Raw genomic sequence first — 21118 nt, 5'->3', positions numbered from 1 at the left:
TGCTCATAAATCACCAAGGCAAGGGACGGACCTTAGGGGACCGAGATCGAAGAATTTACATGCCAGAGATTCGAGAAAATCAAGCCACTCATGTTAAACGGACCCGAAAATCGTCCAGAATGCAAGATCATAGAGTTTCCACAATCCGTTTAGCTCGAAACTTGATATATGGCCTGGGTACCATAAATTAACCGTAAATTTCAAAATTCAGCCATTAGATCTTTGTGGAAGTGGCCCAAAAGACAGATCATCCTCTTAAATCCTGATTTGGGGCCCTCCTGATATCTGAATATGATTCAATTTTGGTCTCAACCACTTAAAGTATATGGAAAACAGGTTGGACGGAGCAAATTTCTCGAATACATCACATTGGACCCCATATCGTGGTGCATGTGCACCGTGTACAAGGGATCCTGCCGCGCACTCAAAAATTCAAGTCAGTTAGCGTTGTGTTGACCGACGAATTCCAGAAAAATCAAAGAACGCAACAGCGTCTTGACGTCTGTTCGCCGGTTCGTGATTGTGGGCCCCACCCATAATCCCTTTTCATGATCTGGACCGTCCAATGTGTCTAGAGTGGGGGCATGACCCTCGCCTAGGTGGCCATTTGGCCTATGCACGTGTACAAACGTGGATCGCTGAAAAACGTAGTATAGATAGCGAGTTGGTTTGATACAGTGGACCGCACCAAAACCAAATAAAAACAACTCCTTCATAATTGGTTTTTTGCCAGAAATACAATGAACGGGCAGGATTTCCCCGAAAACACCATTGTGGGGCCCACCGACCTTCGCAGCGCAAGAAAATCCAAGAAACAGCGTCCGCATGTCCGGTCCTCCGTGGGCCGTTGTGTGATCTTGATCACGGTCGGATGAGTGATCTGGACCGTTCAAAATCTTCCCCAAGGGCCCACAACCCTCACCATGTAGTCAGATTCCATTCTTGGGACGATCTGACGTTCCAAATTATTTTCAAACGTGACTCTTCCGCGTTTCGTATGCACGTTGCTGCGGAAGCCTTCTTCTTATGCATGCACAGCACCAACCTCTCTTTCAGCAGTCACCGCGTCACGTAGGCTATAAAAGAAAAGGAGAAATGGAGGTGAGATCCATCTTGCACACGTGGAGCACGAGATAAAGAGGAGTGTGGGCTTCTTCATAAAGTTTTCCTTCTTCTCTTTTTAGTTTTTCTTCTTCTTTTGATACTTTTCAGAGATATTTGCCTCATCACATCTATGTCTGGCTAAGCCTCTTATCTAGGGCTAAGAGGTGAAGCTTGTAGTGAGATGGGAGACTTTCCTTTATGCCTTTGATTTAAATTTGATTTATGAACTTTATCTGATTTTAGTTTATTTATGGAATACCTTTCGTTTTTAATAGTTTGTTATGACTCAAATTACAATGGATTTGCGATATCTTCTAGTATATTTCCATACATGTTTGAAGGTTATGATCATAAGAACCTTGTTGTTCACCATCGTCTCAAGGGCATGAATGAATGATGGAATCCTTCCCTATGTTCATGACTCTTTTAGATTGGATGTGGACTGGTTAAATTCTATTGTTTACTTGCATAGATTTGTGATGGAATTAAGTCTAATTCTTATACCTCTCATCTCTTGAAAACTGGGTCAAAAGAATTTCATAGTTAATTTTAATATTATATCTTCCATCTGGATGAAGATGGGACTCTGAGTCTAGATGTGTTCTTGAATAAAGTATAGATCTCTCTTATCTTTAAAAGTGAATCCTTTGAAACCCTAGTTTCCCACCTTTGAATTTCACGAGTTTTAGTTAAATAAATTCACAATCATTCCCTTAATCTTTTCTGATTTAGATTACATCTTAGTTTAGTTCTAGTCCAAGTTACTTTTAGATTACGTACAAGGTACAGTCCCTATGGATTCGACCTCGGTCTTACCGAGATTATTAATACATCGCAACCCTATACTTGGGGTGTGAACAACTAGGTAGTAATGATCTATGTTAGAACTAAGCTAGGCTATGCTTAAAATAAATTGGAAAGATAAATGTAAAGTAGATAGATGTATTCGGCATAGGGGTCCGAGCCCTTCTTCGATTACTTGTCGAGGTAAAATTCTCACTAGGTTTGCTTATTGGTCTTGGATCCTTCATGTATCCGAGATGTTTTCCAGATAAGAAAGTCTCCAATTGGATCCAAAACTGTTGGCTTCTTCGATCTTCTTTTCATAGTCGACCCCTTCGATACGAGATGTTCGTGACCCACTAATCAAATTCAAGATCAAGCATAAGAATGTCAAGGTCTCTCTGATGAAGACAACTAGGCTAAGATTGGGGAACCTCAAGGGCTAGTCCCAAACCTCAAACCGGTCATGGGCGCTCATCTGTTGGCTCACCTCATCCACTTCTAATCGAGGTGTTGGACGGTCCAGATGGTCTGAAATACTGGTGGGATTTGACACCTGATATTGAACTGTCAGACTAGATCAGATCTAGTTCTCCCATTTTCTTAATCCCAATCGAACCACGGTCATAGGATCAGGTTCTCAAGCTCTTCCATTCTTTTAATTTTGATTGATGCATGGAATTGGAACTTGATCTAGTTATGTCTGACTCTCCTGATTCCGATCCAATACATAGCCAGATTTGCTCAAATGTGGATCTGATCTTCAAATATTTGGAACATTTTCGAATGTTACAAGCTCTCCCAACGTCTATAGAAAGATCTCTCATTTTGAAAGAATTACGAGAGACAACATCGCTGATTGTATTCTAGTTGGATATGTAATAAGATTTGTTCTTTCAGCAAGTCTTTAATAGTCATGTTGGGTACGCCACCTCATTAATTAGCACGACAAACATGGTCATGTGGCATTTATTAATTCATTCTCTTAAATGCATGCATAAAGGTAAGTGCCTCTAGATTAACAATAGAATGCGTAATGTTGAAGAAAGATTAAAAAATAATACTCTCGGAAAGAAATAAGATTTCTACAAATTCTAACAACGTAGTGTCAACATATCGCAACCTTTGACTGGTACACGTCATGACATAAAAAAACGTGTGTAAAGCAGGTAGATTTTACATAAACATTGCTAAGGAACCCACGTGAACCATAAATAGACAAATTTACATATATAAACAGAGAATTATAAAACACTTCAGAACTCCTTTACATATTGGATAGGTGCGACTATATTTTGCTCTTTCAAAAGATAAAATGACCTTTTTCTTATTTTTTACATATTTTATGGATTTTCTTTTATAAATACTTCAACCATATCATTAACCAAACAAAATCATTTCCTTGAGAATCAAGAAATGAATCCATCCAACAACGAAGCTCACCGTAAGATTGAAGGAAATAACCCAGAAAGCTTCTTTCGTCCTTTCTGCCATACCCCGTGTGGTCCACTTGCCCAGAGAACATGGAAACTTCACGTGTCACCTATTAAAAATGTAAACATGATAGGAACATTTTCATGAGATTTTTTCAATAAGTCTCGAAGAATGTCATATGTGATCTTATTCATTCTTTTACGTACGTGCGGCCCACATGATTCAAGACACATCTACGGCCTGGCTAATGAACGTCTTGGATACAAAACACAAGTGCCATATGAAACGCACGGGTAGTGTACTAAAACATTTTGAGTACTTGCACACAGCACCGTGCTGTGTGGTTCTGGAAAAGCTCTGTGGGGCCTATCATGATGTATGTGTTTTATCCACTCCGATTCATCCAGTTTTTCCAACTAATTTTAGGGCATGATAAAGTATAAGGCTCATCTAAATCTGAGGTGGTCCACATTACAGAAAATAGTAATGATTGGACGCTCACCGTTCAAAAATTCTTAGGGGCTACAAAAGCTAGTCCATGTCTTTATGACCTAATCAACGGGAACGGATTGGCTTTGTGGCTAGTGGTTGGTGCTCCAGGGCCCATTAAGAAGTCTGTCTTTTATCTATGCCGTTCATCCATTTTTACCGATCATTTTAGGGCTTGATTCCAAAAATGAGAGGGATATAAATCTCAGTGGACCACACCACAGGAAAACAATAGTGATTGGATATCCACCATTAAAATCCTACCAAGGCTCTGTGCTGTTTATTTGACATCCAAATCTGTTAATTAGGTCAAACGGACCTAGATGAAGGGAAAAAAATAAAGATAGGCTTGATCCAAAACTTTCATGGCCCCTAAAAATCTTTTAATGATCGACATTCAATCAACACTGTTTCCTGTAATGTGGTCCACTTGAGACTAGGCTATGACTAGGCTATATCTCATTTTTGGGTTCGTACCATGAAATGATCTAGAAAAATAGATGGATGGCATGGATGAAACACATACATCATGGTGGGGCCCACTGAGCACCGACCACAGCGGGAGTAGCCAATCCGTTCTCCTAATCAACAGGTTAGATCGTTTCATGGATGGCCCACAGACCTTTTCCAGCACCGACGTCGGTACTCGTCGGTGCTGTGTGATACCCTACACAATCATGCTCCCACCGACGCGGAGGAATCCTACGTCCACCCTCTCGTGTGAGATGGACGGGACTTTCGCGTCACACGTTGCAACATAAGTCACACTTACAAGATCTGATCCATTCATCAGATACATCACGTTTCCTGAATGCCGTAGATTTAGCGGTTCCACCAATCTTCGTAATCTACACCTGCACATTGAAAATGGACGGATACAATTCTCTCCATTTTCTCATCCAGGCGTAGCCCGCGGATCACTTTGATTCTCGACAAGAGCATGAGTACAATACAGCGTAGCTGATCAACGTCCCATATTTCAAATCTGCATCGGTCACATTGAAAGTGCACCGTGAAGCTTCAGCTCATCTCATGCGAGCAAGTACAAGTACAATTCGCTGTAGTCCACCCAAGGTGCATGGACATGCAGACAACAACGACGTCCTACCCATTCACTGAAAATGGTCAGGTGGGCCACACCTGCATCTAGCGTGCACCAATAGGAGGGCCTACACGAGGAGGCTGATTATTGCACCGCTACAACCGGCGTATCTAACCACTTCCAAGACCTGCCAGGGACCCAGTCACGACGCGGATTCGGTGGATCCGGACGACCACCAACCTGGAGGATCCGTGACAGTGGGGCCCAACTTGATGTATGTATTTTATATCCACGCCGTCCATCCGTTTTTTTAGCTCATTTTAGGGTATGATCCCAAAAATAAAGCAGATCCAAGTCTCAGGTGGAACACGCCAAAGTACTTAGTGATAATTGAACGCCCGTCATTAAAAACTTGCTAGGGCCCACTGTAAAGTTTATTTGACGTCCAAACTGTTGATTAGGTCACAGACATGGAAAGAGGTGAAGCACAAATATCAGCTTGATCCAAAAAATCTGTACCCTTCAATAAGTTTTCGATGGTAAGCGTTCTATCACCACTGTTTCCTGTGGTGTGGACCAAATGAGATTTGAAACTTCCTAATTTTTGATACATCCGCTGAAATGATATGGAAAAACAGATGAACGGTGTGGATATAAAAAAAAACACATCATAGTGAGCCCCACATCATGGATCCGAATCCACGTCCGCTCACACACCGGTTGCATTCAGGTAAATAGAACGCAAACCACGACACAAATCAGATAAAATGGATTATGTACTGTGATCTGCTCCACTAAATAAAGAGGTTCCGGCCATCCAACTGATAAAATCTTCCAATTTGTAGGGGCTATCATGAGGATCCAATCTGACGGTCCCTGGCCGTCGCCAACTCTCCCCACCATGAAAACAAGTGGGCCAACACCACATGCAAGATGAACACTTCAAATAAAGAATGTTGATTATTTGATACAGATCTCCACTGTAAATAACACAAGTGGTGTTTGGCCAATTTTAGCTCAATAATTAGTTGTCAGATGTTGGATGAATGGTAGTATAAAATAGAGGAAAGGCAGAAACTCAGATGAATAAAATCAAGTTTCTATTTGTTTTTTTTTTTTTTCCACACAAACATGCACTCACACAAGCATACACCACAATGGGTTGACCTATGTGTTGAAACTCTTGTGACTCTACTTATTGAGTCATGAGTAGGGATTCAAAGTTAAGCTCGTGGTTCAAATCTTGACTTAAATATTCAATACCTCAAGATAAATTTATTACTATTTTTTGAATATTTCAGCAAATGTAAAAGAATGGAGAAGTAAATAATCTTCAAGATACAATAAACTCATATATTCAAATTTCATCATGAAAATTTACACCTTAAGTTTTGAATATAGATATTTAAGTATGACGATAATATGTCGCTTAAAAAATACTCTAAAACAGATAGAGGGCATATTTAAGTGCAATTGACTCTGGATGACTTGATTTGGGAAATAGAATATATTTTCCTGGAATAGGAAGATCTACAATATATGGAACTTGAAGGTATATACTGTCCGTACTATAGAAACTCTATTACGCCTCTTGGGGGCATTTATATACTCATACACTCATTTATAGCAGCCAATATCTGTCATGAATGGACATGAACCTTGCGACATTTGGCACCGATTCCGTGTGTACAACCATGTCCTAATTATTCTTAATCAATTATGTGGTTGAAGGATTAAAGTGTCCTTACTAAAGAAACTCTCTTTTGCCTCTTTGGGACATTCACATACTCATTTATAGCAACCGGACTCTCTGTTATGAATGGACATAAACCTTGCAACATGTGACACCGATTCCATGTGTACAACAATGTCATAATCACTCACAATCAATTATGGTTAAAACCTTTGGCATCGATGGGACAAACCTTAGATTAGAACCTAGTTCACTCCTAATTAATTGCATCATGGCTTAAATGGGTTTAAACCACATATCCTCTAGTTGGACCCTGATTCACTCATAATTGCACCATGACTCATATTAGCCTGAACTTATAAGTGTGCCCAATAAAACGCCAAAAAATGCCCAAGCAACCTTATAGCTTACACCAAGCGCATATGATGCGAATGCTTGACAAGTAGTTTTGAAATGTCTAAACAAGTAATTTTGAAATGTGTTTGGCCATTCTTTTTTATCTTTTAAATTATTTGATAAGAGTAACCTACTTCGATTTCTCCTCCCTCATATAGCCCACATGAAAATGTGATACTAAGGAGACCGAGCAACAAAGTTAATGCTTGGCGACCATAGCAATTGTTTGACCTCCATGAGTACAAAGCATATGTTTGGCCGCCATAATATTGTCTAAAATCCATGCATACATTTATTACATTGGCTCATGTTAAGACTTTACCCTAAAAACAACCTAAATCTAAAATTGGAGTGAACCATAGCACACTACACCAAAACCTTGGTTCAGGAACCGCTATGTATCTGGTTTAGAAAAAGATTAGGGCCGTTCCTAAAGAAAAACAGTTTGAAAGCACTCCTAAGTGTTCCTAAAATTCTCTGCGCACCCTATTCTCTCTCTCTCTCTCTCTCTCTCTCTCTCTCTCTCTCTCTCTCTCATTTTTCTACCAATTGGCGATCGCTCTCCTCTACTGTAGAGACACCCGACAAAGTCGGGATGGGCCCACCATTGAAACCGTTCCAAGCATCCTTCTTTCCTTCTCTCTCTGCCTGACTGCATATGTGTAAAGTTTCTCCCTTTCTTGTTGTCTTTCAATTGCATTGCATGTGTCGTACCTCCTCATAATTAACCTCTTCAAAGGGGTACGAAGTCTTCACAATTGCCAGTGCCATGGATTATTGTAGGTACTTCCTCCGTGCTATAAGGCTTATAGATGAATATTGCATATACCAAATGTCAAACCTAACTTCACCCCCACATGATTTTGCAAGCGTGTGGGGCTCATTGGTTGTGTATAAATGGCATCCAACCTGTCTTGCAGTGATTTAGACGCGTAAAAATCATATTGATCTAATCATTAGGTGGGCCACAACATAGAAAACAACAGAGAACCACCCATAAATCTTCAAGTCTCATGTGGAGGGTCACTTGACAGTTGGATTAGCTTGATTCTTCGGGAGTCTCATTTTAAACGGTTAGATGACTAGCAAACACTTGGGTGGGCCCACATATCTACAACTAATTGCATATGAGAAACAAGGGTATAAAATAGTCAATTGATTAAAGAGAACCATGCTTCTTTATTGCATGAAGAATCTGAATTAATCTAATGATATGTTTGGAAAACATTGAATCCATGCCAAACAATGAAAAAGAGAAAATGGTTCTCTTTTAATATAATAAGTTGTGTTGTTTGGATAGTAAAAAAAAATGAGTGGATTCATCAAGCCATCACTATGCTTTTCAATAATTTAGATTTCTTAGCATAAAAAACAAGGGGCATGTTTCTATTGGTGGAAATCGATAGAAAGAAAGGGAATTGAGAATTGTTGTCCATTAATGTGATTTCTGTGTTTTTTAGATGGCAAGGAAGAGGGTTGATTCCACATAATAATTATTATAGTATTCCATAGTCAGTTTCAATTACACAAGTTATGAGGTGAATATTCTCTAATAGGAATGAGATTTTCATTTACCAGTCAAGAAAATCATTAAAAAAAATGGAATTCATGTTTAAATAATACTTATGTTATTCATGAAAATCCATAATCAGACAATCATTTCACTTTTTCATTTTTTTTCTTTCTTTTCCCATAATGCAAACATACTCTCCATAAGTATTGTGAGAGGAATATAAGATTTCTACTTGCAACTTAAACAAGAACTTCAAATTAAAATTCATATTTCAATAATTTTCATTGCAATGACCATTGGGTAGTTATTGTTTTTCCTTTCTTTTGACTTACATGTATCCAAACATGCCTTAAAGGAGAAGTATATGTAATAACCCAAACTAAAGGGCTTAGATCACTGGAAGAGAATTTGAAGAAAATGATGTTTTCCCTAAAACATTATTTCAACGAATCAATGAGAAATGAAATATGTTTCGTTTGATTATTTTTAGAAATTAGTGAGACATGAAAGATGGTTCCCTTGATTATTTTTTGACAAGATTTTCTTGAAAAAAAAAAAATCATTTCTAAAACCATTTTTTGGAATAAAAAATAAAAAATCATGAAAATTTTACACAAATAAAAGTGACAAATGTGAGTTGAAGATGAATTGTGACATTTGTGTCAAATTATCACACATAACACCTTGGCGCATGTGGGGGCATTGGCATGTGTGGGATGTTTCGAGATGAATGGTGGCATATGTTACACATGTGGTGTATTGACATGTGCAGCACACATAAAGCATTTAAAGACAAATGGTGGCACATACAATGCTTGAAGATGAGGGTGGCATATGTTGCACATATAGCATTTGACAGGTTGACAAACTTGACAATGGGTGATTCCGAATATCGTGCATGTGGTATATTGGCACATATGTATGGTGCTTTAAGATGAATTCTGGCACAAGTAACAGTACTTGATTGAACATTTACATATATGGGGCACTTGAAGGTGATTGGTGGAATATGTTGTCGTATTATACATTGGTCATGTGACACATGCAAATCACTAAAGGATGAACAATGGTCATGTGACGCATGTAACTCCGTAGCACATATGGCATATGTAGAGCATTTAAAGATGTGTGTGAGCGACACATTAGGGTAGCACACTAAAAGGTGGGTAATCAAAAGATGGGCAACGACACATGTTGCACGTGGCATATGGCGTCTAAAATGAATGGTAATATATGCTGCATATTTGATATTTTGGCACATGTTGGACACTTGAAGATGATCACTTGCACATGTTCTATATTTAGAAAATGAGTGGTAGCACATGTTATTATTTTGGTGCACTTTGTATTAGAAAAATAGATTTAAAGTTTTTTGCTATTTTATCTTTCTTTTCATCTTATAGTGTTGATTATCTTTATTTGCCGTCCAACATTGGTTTTAGTCCTACATTCATTAGAAAGAAAGCGAATTGAGTAACATTTATATTACATTCTTTTCATTGTTGGTTGTATTAAAAATCAAGAGTATGCCATGGGTGCAACCTTGCATACATGCATCCATGCCAAAGTGTGGTGAGATGTGGCTTTGACTTAAACATTTTTGTTTTTCTCTGCATAAATAACTTCATGCACATGCACACATCCTATCATGCACTAGTACAATAATAAATGAGCCATCATGCATCATGCACCAACATGTTATTAATTTCCCCCCTCACACGCGCTTCGTGACCAAAGACTCTAACATGACTCTTTATAAATGCATTTCATTTTCCCATACTAAATACAGAAAATATCCTCATCCTCTTCTGCCTAATTATTCTCCAGATATTTTCTCTTTATACTCTTGCTTAAATTGTGTGGCTTAGACCATGTGTGTACCTTATCAAAGCGGTCCATTATTGAAAAATATATGATATTTCGAACGCAGAGTTGTCAAGAGCCTGTGCATTAATGATCTTCTTGTTGGGACAAATTTGTGTTTAAAGCAACTATAGTAACATGCATTAACTTTCCAAACAATTCCTTTATTAATTCTTATACCTAAAATTATTATTATTATTATTTGCTATATCTCTTTATTAAAATCAACACTTCGAAATTGAAATGAAAAAAAAAAAAGTAATTTTTACAGAAATATGTATTTTCTGAAAATTTACAAAAAAGTTTTTTTTTTTTTTAATGCCTCTTTCTTGCCAATAACGTTTCCTTAATTTATATTCCATCTAATCAAAACAAGCAAAAGAGAAACCGCATCTACAACTGTCAGAAAATAGGTAGGTTTTATCATTTTCGCCTTTTCTTTTTCTTGACCCCTATCGGTTTATCTGCTCAGCCTTCAACAACCGCAATTCAACGAGTCAATACCCGAACCAGCACGTATTAACGACTTCACGACTTAGCAAGAGACTGTCCATGCGCGGTTCGTTCTCGACTCGGACACGTGGCAAACATCCAATAGTAGTCCTTTCTTCCTTGCACACAGCAATCATCTCACATGTGGGCTCCACTCCACTGCTGAATCGCCAGAGGCAGAGCTAACTTGCTCACCTTTTACTGGACTGGTATCCTTCGCACCCCTCGCAATTTAGCATCAACCAGTACACTGTTTCTGACTCTTTATCTATCGCAGTGAATGGCAGTTTTGATTTTCTGCACCGTACAAGAGATGAGGTTGTTGACCGTCTCGACCGACTCCACCGTCAGCTTCGCTGTGGGGAGGCTGTTTACCACGATCTGGAACGCCACCGTTAAGAGAGACCCATCCATCTTCGTCGCCGAGTTGCTTCTGTTGCGTGGCCCACCGCCATCGGGTAAGATCACGAAGCCCGACGGGAGAAGCGCCACGTGGGTAGAGTCATCGCCGTTCATAACCGCCTGCATGGCTGGGATGTCGACTGGTGCGTATACAACAAGCGAACCTGACGAGTCTGTGCACGTCTCCTGCAGTATCAGCATGCTGCTCTGACTCGCGCTCATCGCCTGCGCATGTTAGCGAGAGGATAAAAAATTACAACAATAAAAGCAAAAGGGCTAGATTATCAAAGGGTTTTTAAATTATCGAATTGAGAGCTTCTATCCGTTGCATTTCCGCGATGACAGAGTCTGACCCGCCGTATAAACGGTCTGGATTATTGGTAAATGACAGACATTCGCAGGCGATGTATCCGACGCTCCTTTTCTTCGTCTTCTTCTTTCTTCTTCGTTTTTTCTCGTGAAAAGTGGATTGATTGGGTACTACCTCACACGGGCGGAAGCGGATTGGCCGGTGTGTCGACGTCACCGAATTACGAGGTCCGGTGTGTGTTATATCCAAACCGTCCCATCACGAGGTATGTTATATATCCAAACCGTCCGTTCACTTGGTGAGTTAGTCGTACTGCTTGAGTCTTAAAATAAGACAGATCTAAAGATTAAGTGGACCACACTGGAAAAAGCAGTGGGGAATTGGACGGCTACCATTGAAATCCTTCTACCCTTCTAGGGGTGTTTGGCAGAGGGTATTAGATGGGATAAAATTGCATTTAGTATGTGCAAATTCCACGCATCATTTGGGATGGATGAGAAAGGTTGGGATTTGGTGGGATGGAATTACATTCGGTCTCGTGTGAATTTCCTTCGATTTTGAAATTTACTACACATGTGGGCCTCACATTAATGCTTGTGTTTATCCATGCCATCCATCCATATAAACCGCTTATTCAAGTGAATGACATCCATTGTGAATTTGGTCCATTGATTATAATTTCATGGTCCACCAAATAGGATTTTTCTTAATCTAGTGTTCTCACTTTGCAAAAATTTTATCCCAAACATGAAATTGGATGGGTAAAATAACATGGGATTCCCATACATGCAATCATGTGCAGTAAATATGTGAATCCCATCTAATATCATTCAATATCATTTTAACCCACGCCTGAGGAAAAACACGAGATTGATCCAAAACTTCTCGGGAACCAAACAAGTTTTGAATGGTTGATGCCCAATCCCCACTGCTTTAAGTGATATAGTCCACTTGAGTTTTGAATCAGCTTCATTTTTATTTTTATTTTTCTTGTCTCAAATCCTAAAACGATATCACAAAAATATCATGGTGGGATTACTTGTGACCTCAACACGACGGAGGTTCGTGGTGCGTGTCACACACGCAATCCACTTCCACCAGGGCAAGAGATATGAGCGGCCACCGTGATGTAGACTTTTATCCACATCGTCCATCCATTTTTGGCAAATCATAAGGTCACAAGCCCAAAAATAAGGTAGAGCCAAGGAGGGCCTTAAGTGGACCACACCACAGGAAACCTTCTTAGGGCCCACCACGATATTCATTTGCCATCCGACCCGTTAACAAGGTTAAATAGAACTGGATAATGAACAGAAACACAAAAATAAGCCTGATCTAAAACTTATATGACCCCCTAAAAGTTTTCAACGGTAGATATTTATTTCCCACTGTGTGGCCCACTTGATAATTGTATCTGCCTCATCTTTTATCTTCTAACCTAAGATTATATGTAAAAATGTATGAACGGCGTGGATAAAACCAATACATCACGGTGGGCACTCAGACCCCCTCGGTCGGGGATACTAGTACTACGCATTCAAGCAGAAGTAACAAAAGAGACAGCCTTTTGGTACGAGGAAATTGAATCGGTGAATCGCGGCACACAAACCTACGTTTCACCCACCGGACGTACGAATCCACCACATGACGAAAATTGCCCGTCGAATCCATATCCACGAGCAGGACGGAGGAAATGCACGGTTAAAAATTTAAATACCAACAGCTCCCCCGCCTTCAAATTGGCCCACCATGATGAACGGACCAAAATGGACTGGGAGGGACGTGGCAAGTGTGTGGTATTGGCACGTGTACCGCAATTCCACTCTGGTAATCTTCGTAACGGAGGGAAAGAGAGACAACTCACACTAGCACGTAGCAGCGACACGCAGTTGCCTCGACCCTGCCTCTTGGCGACATGGGCCATCTCTTGCATGGGCCCACCGTTGGAGAGTATATCCCACTCGCTTCTCAGCCGTTCATCCCGCACGAAATCGAACAGACGCTGTGGCGAAACAGGTAGCCAGACTGACGTGGCAGCACTCAAAACAACGCCAGGCGGTTCCCCAGGATCGTCCATGCTCTTCCTAGTCATCACACGCACATCGTCGTGCACGTGTCTCGATTGAAGTCTGCTCCACTCGTACGCCGTCGACGCGCACACGCCCGCGCAGAAACATCCCATCATGCGCCGTGCGAGCTTCAACATGCTACTTTGCCCGCTCGGCGTTATCCCTGCAGCATGGCCAAAAAAAATACACGTCAGAAATTTTTACTCTTTTTTATTCTTTCCGAAATATCTCAGCCGTTGGATATATATACGTACCAGCTTGGTCCGTGTGAGGGGCGGAGGACGACGTCAGGATAGCGAAGCATTCGCACTGCCTCTGGAGGGTAGCTACCCATCTGTGGGCCCCGAAGCCCATGCCAGATCTGATGAGCGGTCTGTAGAGATGGTGAATTGCGGTCTCGTCGTACTCCACGTGTTCGACCCACGTAAGCTGCGCGTATTTTCTAACTGTTATTCTATCTTGCGCCAAGTGGGTGGTGTCTATTATCCTACGCGCTCGTGATGTGAAAGTGTAGAAAAATCGGAGGAGAAGATCTGAAAACGTTGTACAGTCAACCTAACGTTTCAGGCTTGAATTAGAACGCAAAAAACTGCGTGCCTTAGCCGGCAGCAGCTTCGAAAAGACAGTTCGGCAAGTGATGCAAGTGACAGAGCTTAATGTGTGCTTCCCTCTCCATTTCTTAAATGGTAATAGTTCAGGACAGTGCATGTTTCATGCATGCACGGCAACTGATGTCAGCCGTTGAATTCGGACATCTTCTTTCAAACATCCGTTTGATGGCCACATGTTGTGTATCGTAACAAGTTCTCTAATAGTGGTCCAAGATTCGGATGGTGTGTATTGATTGATATATGTGCAAAAGGCATATAATCATCTAACATTTGAATAATCATGAATGATGATCACATGCAACCACCGCAGAGGTTGTTCTTCCCCCTTAGGTGTAAGTGCAACACTTATCAGCCTTGCAAAAGGCGGGCGGGCCCCACCATGAAGATCATCTGGTGAGACAATCACACCAATCATGTGGGCTACACCTATGAGGACGTATTGACTAGCCTGATTTTCAGGCCACGTGGATTCAACACTGATTGTTTGCAGCTAAGACACGGCCACTGAAAAGGCAGGATATGTGCTTATCATACGTATAAAAATATAATTCTAAATCCATAATAACAACATTGATGACGCTTTTTCGATAAGCCACGTCAAGGTTATTAAAAATTTTAGCTATCCCTCCATGTCCAAGTTAATCTTCATGATAGGTCCACTTTGTCAAGTCCACGGAAATCAAACCACGTAGCATTGTAATCTGAGCATGCCATCGACCGGAAGAAGTACTATATGATAATTTTCTCCGTTGCTCCATTTCAGTGAGAAAGAATTGAATGGAAAGACAGAAATAAAAGAATTGGCATGGTGATCAAGAAATAAAATATTACCTTGAAATGATAAAGTTGTTAAGAAGGGTTTGGATAGAAAGTGGGGCCCACATAAGATCACCCATGTAGCCCCGGGTTCCCACTGTCGATGGCACACGTGCCAAAGATCCAGGCCGTTCTTCAATAGACATCTAGGGATCTACTAACAGTTGTCAAATATGGAGTTTTGGACACCTCTCTGGCCGCTTATCATTTTCATACAAGTTTAACCTGCCTGATTGATTAACTGATGAACATTTTGTTAAGGATATGCATTGTATAAAAGTGCATCCCACCCAGTGAATGGCCAGATCTCTGACAAGTGGCATCAAGTGGGACCCCAGCATTCTCCCAGCCCCATTCAGAAAGCCATTTGAATTAATGTTTTGGAGATTGAGAAAACAGAAATAGAGGCTTCATGACTTCAATAAAAGAAGGTTTGATTTGATAATGGTAAAGCAGCTGGGGAGGGGGATGATATTCATACCCTTCTCTTTCTGAATTTTAATGGTATTCTAGTTTGATCAGGTTAGGAGAAGAAACTTACCTTCGAATAACCATTGCCCATATCTTGCACTATGCAGCCGGAGGGAAGTTTCCTGGAATTCATGTATGGAGATGCATTTGGGTTTTCCCTCATGCCATCAATCGATACATCAACGACAGCCCAAACACCGTCGGCATGCTGCTTGCAGAATCTGAGGAAGTTGAGTTCACGGATTGGGACCAGAGGCGAGAGAACCTGCAGCTCTGCACGCATCTGCACAAGATGATGTATGAAATTAGAAATACAATCTAATTAATTCGAGACAAGTGCAACTTGGGTTTCAGTTAAGAGTGCCGAAAAACTCACGAGCTGAAGTGTCCCATTTCTAGACCCGCCCAGACCTTTGGAAATCACATCGGTAGTCGAGGTTCTTGCAATCACGCAAGGGAACATTTCTGCCCAACGATTCTGTAATGAACAGTAGTGAAAGCCCGAAGATTTCAACAACGTATTGTCGACTAAGACATTTCAAGATTCCAAGACACAATAGAGAGCACTGAAAAACCTAGAAAAGAATATAACTCCCCCCGGATATGACAATTTCCTCTCACACTAAAAGAGGGGGGACATGGATCATTTTTCCATAAGGTCGACATTTGTGGGCTCATCATGATGTATGTTAGACATCCACACAATGCATTTGGCAGGTCCCCTCTTAAGTTATGTGATGTCCCAAAATTAACCATATACAGAACTCAGGTGGGCCCCACCATCTAAAACCATGTGAAATAATGCTTAAAACATCTAAAAGCAGTTTGTGGGGCCTACCTGAGCTTTAGAATGGCCTGAAATTTGGTGCGACCCCTTATCCAAGTGAGAAACACGCAAGGGATGAGTTGGATGTCTAAACCACATCTTAGTGGGCCTTGTAAACAAATTTTATAAAAAAAATATATATGTATAAAAAAAAGTTTCCATGTGTGGGCATCCATTCTCAGTTGTTGTATGTGGTGTAGCCCACCTGAGTAATGAATTCATGGTGTATCGTAAAGGCCGTTACGTAAAGGTAACGATAGCAACTGTTACACGTTACGGGGTTGTAATAGTCGTAACAACTGTTATGGAAAAAAATGACCTGTAATTGGCATTAACAGCACATTATGTCTCATATAAAGGCCATAATAGCCCTGTAATGGTCTATTATGGGACAAACACATATTTTTTATACTTTTTAATCAACACTACAGGGCAGATACAGGTTTTTTGGGGGTTTTCAATACATTAAAGAGAGAGAGAGAGAGAGAGAGAGAGACCGTAACGGCCGTTACAGGGCCGTAACAACCGTTATGCCCCATATCATAAAGGTAACGGTAGTGGCCATTACGACCACCGTTACCGTTACGTAACACCTTGAGTGAATTGGCCTGATTTTTAGGCCCATGTCCCACTATGGAAGGGTGCATCGGATTGATGGGGTGGATGTCCAATGCACATCACAGTAAGGCCCATAGAGCTGAACCTCATAGCCCTGCCATGATGTATATTGGACATCCATACTTTGCAGTTCGCAGATCCCCTCTAAGTTATGATATGTCACAAACATCAGCTGTATCCTGAACTCAAGTGGGCAACACAATCTAAAACCACGTGAAACTATGCCCAAAACATCTAAAAGCATGTGTTGGGACCCACCTGAGTTCTAGAATGGCTTGAAATTTGGTGCGACTCCTCATAAAAGTGGGACACACAACGGATGGATTGGATGCCCGAACCACATCTCAGTAGGCCCTACAAAGAATCAAAAGGTTTCAATGGGTAGGCACCCACTCTCAATTGTTTTCTATGGTACAGCCCACCTGCCTGATTTTCAGGCATTTAATGCACAGTGCCGATGGCCAACACACTTTCACACATCTCGGTGGGGCCCACAGAGCTATACCTGAGATACATGCATACATGGAAAATAACACTATTAAACAAAACAATAAACTTAGTATTAGATTCCACAGATTTTCATTTAAAAGTATTCAAGGTTGTTTTTCGTTTCCATATCTTGGATTGCGTTTGGTTCCATGGAATTCAAAGTAAAATACCAGATCATGGCAATAGATGAGAGTGAATGCAACAGATTGATCATGGGATTTTGTTTTTTAAGAAGCATTTAAAAAAATAAATAAATAAATAAATAAAGGTGAATCAAACAGATGGCATTTTGTTTTTGAAGAAGCATAAAAAAAAAAAAAAACATCAACAGAACAGCCAAACAGTACTGCAGGCATTAGAAGTTGAGTATAGAATCAGATAAAGATATGATCTAAAATAGCTTACTGCATCCATGAGAGTCTCCACAAGAGCTAAGCTATTGATGATTACAATCCCTGTTTCCCTGCTAGCTTCCGTTACAAACCTAGCTGGTTTCGCTCCGATACATCTCATGAACATACGCTGATACTCTTCATAGTTCAATGTTTCCTTCCCTCCTTCCACACTCGGAAGCCAAAGAGATTCGGTGTTCTGCGCCATCTTAATCAATTCATCCATGGAAGCCAATGCAAGCTCCAGAAATACAGACCTCTCCGGCGATAGCTCGGACCCGATAACGTTCATGGGCCTGGCAGCAGCACCACCAGATACTGTACTTGAAACCCCACATCCAAAATCAGGTCCTGGAGACAACGTAGCTGGTATGATGATGTTCGAACAGCCGAATCCATTGCTTCTGACGGAAAGCTCCAAAGACGAGCTAGACATGGGAAGAGCAGGAGCCATTGATGATGACGCTGACCTGCCTAAAAATTTCCCAGCGATAGCGGATACACGGTCTAGCTCATATTTCAGACGGGCGTTCTCTACCCGAAGGTGCTGCTCTTCCAAGGACATTTCACCAAACACTGCCGGCCCACCGCAGTTGCTACAGACTGGGTTCCTCACTGCATCTCCAATCGACATGTTTTCCGCCCGGAGCTTATCGTTCTCTTGTCTAAGGCACAAGTTCTCATGTCGTTCGAGATGGATCTGAAAACTCATCCGAATTTCGAATTGCATACTTCATCATTAGATCCAAAACAGCATAGAAAGAGAAAAAACCACAAGAAAAATGAAATTACCTTCATTTGGGTGCGCCGATTCTGAAACCAGAACTTGATTTGTCTGCTCTCTAAGCAAAGCCTCTTACTCAATTCCATCCTTTGTTTCTCATCAGGATGAGGGCATTCCTTGAAAAGCCTTCAAAACAGAAGAACCCAGCATCAATAAAAAGGAGAGGAAAGAACAGAAGCTATACAGAATTACAGAAGGGCAGAGAGAGAAATCTAACGCTTCGAGTTCCTGAATCTGCTGCGGCGTATGGCGATGGTATCTCCTCTTCCTGGGAGGATTGTCGGTGTCCTGGTCATCGCAAGATCCACCGTCCAAATTGTCACTCCCAGAACGACTCTCATAATCTTCTTCCCTACTTCTTCCGCCCACCGGCTCAAAATCTCTCCCAATTCGACCGCCCGTCTCACCAGCTTCCCCCTCAATGCACGTTTGCTGCAAAAAGAGATGATTCCAGAGAAAAGAGAAGAAACCCACATCACGAATCAGCTCAAAAAGAAAACCCAGAAAAATAACAAGAAAAAACACGAGATTGAATTCGAATTCGATTCGTACGAGACCAAGGGAGAGTCCTGGCGAGCTGAACATGGAGGCAGCGATGGGTGAGGAGATGAATGGTAGTTTGGAAATTGCACCGGCAGGCATATCGGGGTAATTTATATCGGCGGTGACGATCCTGGAACCAGATATGCTTGGATGAGAACTCCTTAAACTCATCAAAAACCCTATAATTTGTTTGATTTCGTATGTAATTTTCTTTACTAGTTTCTTCCTTTCCAGTACTGTTCTAGTCTCTTTCAAAACTCCATTCTTCCCTTCATCTTCTCTCCCTCCTCAAAATCCCTCCTACCCAGAACTAAAAACACATGCTCCGACCCATCTTCTCCAAACCACGACCAGCAACAGGACATACCTTCGATTCAGCTAAAACCCAACAACCCCTTTCAAATGGAAAGAATTAATTTTTTTTTCAAAAAAAAAAAAAAACACTGGGAAAAAAAGAGAGAAGAAAAAGAAGAAAAAGAAAACCAAACAGAGAAAGCAAGAGAAATAATGCAAGCAAAACCCTCTCTCTCTCTCTCTCTCTCTCTCTCTATGAATCTATCTACTTAGAAAAAAGGAAAAGGCGACGATAGAATGCATGTGTGGACTCTTCGATACATCACCAATGAAAAAGAAGAGAAGAAAAAAGTCGGTTGACTGTATCTCAGTGTAGAGAGAGAGAGATCGATAACGATTTCTTTCCGAAAAAGGCCTTTTTGTTCTCTGTTTTTTGCTCTTTTACCACCGATGAAAAAGTAAAAGAGATTAAAAAGAAAAAGTAAAGCAGAGCTTCCGGATCCGTGAATCTTTCGGAAAAAGTCGTGTCCGTACTGATTACTGCAAGAAAACAGGGAAGAAACAACAAATAAAGTAAAAGTAAGGTAGGGTCTGTAGCTGACTTGCTGGCGCTTGTTAGTCAAAGGCACTGAAAGAGAACGTCTCTTGCCTTTGCAAACGTCGGTAGCAAAAAGCCCTAGCTCCGAAATCGGCTTACATCTCCCTCCTACGTTGATATCTCCGGCGAAAACGCGAGTTCCCGTAGCCCAGAGGCTCTGTAGGATCCACTGCACTGTTCGTGTGAAATCCGCACCGTCCGTTAGTTCTGCCAATTACGATGAGATCACATGAGCCAGTTCCAAGACTCAAGTGGGCCACACCATAAGTCTTTACAGGCCATGACTACGTTCATGGCGTTTACAGGGCAGTACCCGTGTGTGCACCGTGTGATAGTCATTCATGTATTTACAAGGCGGATCCCGTGTCACAACGCATGTTATCCGGGCAGGTTTGGGAGCGTGCTGGATTTGAAATTCTCCTATGGTGTTTGGCACCTGGATTTTTAATCTCATTTAATCCAAAATTAATTATGTATATTATATTTGTAGGAGTTTGAATTTAATTATTAAATTAATTTTAATATTTTTATTTATTATATGTATATAATGTTTCATACAATGGTTATAATAAGTTTATTGAAATATATATTTTGCTTGAAAATGATAAAATTATAAGTCTTGAATGAGCCACAGGCACATGATTGAATTCAAGTGGCTAACCAATGATTTTTAACCATTGATTTATGTGAACAATGTTTAAATGACGCATATCATCATATTAGGGACTGTTTGATTTTTCTGCTCAATTGTAATTACCATGTAAATAGGTAATAATTATTTACCAAGGTAATTACTACATCTTTTTCAATGCAGATGTAACAAGTTATTTTTTTAACACTTAAATTGAGAATTTTATGAAATTAATGTGGGGCCCATCATGATGTACGTGACTTATCCACGCCACTCATTTGTTAGATCAGCTGAATTTAGGGCATGAGCTAAAAAAATAAGGCAAATCTAAAACTCAAATGGACCAGACCAAAGGAAATTGCGGGAATCAAACGCCTACCATTAAAAACTTCTTAAGGCCTTTAAAAGTTTTGGATTAAGCTGATATTTGTGTTTTCCCCTTATCCATGTCTGTG

The 21118-nt window shown here is 40.7% G+C and overlaps 1 protein-coding gene and 1 long non-coding RNA gene across 2 annotated transcripts; one reads left to right on the top strand and one right to left on the bottom strand.

Annotated features, from left to right (window-relative positions):
* Positions 1-10709: 10709 nt before the first annotated feature.
* Positions 10710-19601, bottom strand: LOC131248522 (homeobox-leucine zipper protein ANTHOCYANINLESS 2-like). The gene is made up of 9 exons (XM_058248833.1): positions 19150-19601; positions 18815-19029; positions 18606-18723; positions 17827-18513; positions 15865-15966; positions 15559-15771; positions 13845-14019; positions 13386-13753; positions 10710-11436 (listed from the first exon to the last, which is right to left on the bottom strand). Exons 1-9 carry the CDS (start codon positions 19309-19311, stop codon positions 11074-11076), a joined length of 2403 nt encoding a protein of 800 aa, XP_058104816.1. The 5' UTR covers positions 19312-19601; the 3' UTR covers positions 10710-11073.
* LOC131248523 (uncharacterized) lies at positions 10923-11614 on the top strand. The gene is made up of 2 exons (XR_009172276.1): positions 10923-11018; positions 11087-11614. It is a non-coding gene; the product is annotated as an uncharacterized LOC131248523 (long non-coding RNA).
* Positions 19602-21118: the final 1517 nt, after the last annotated feature.

Source organism: Magnolia sinica, chromosome 6, assembly GCF_029962835.1.
Source record: "Magnolia sinica isolate HGM2019 chromosome 6, MsV1, whole genome shotgun sequence".
In the NCBI taxonomy this organism is placed as follows: Eukaryota; Viridiplantae; Streptophyta; class Magnoliopsida; order Magnoliales; family Magnoliaceae; genus Magnolia; species Magnolia sinica.
This window is presented reverse-complemented; position numbering and strand designations above follow the sequence as displayed.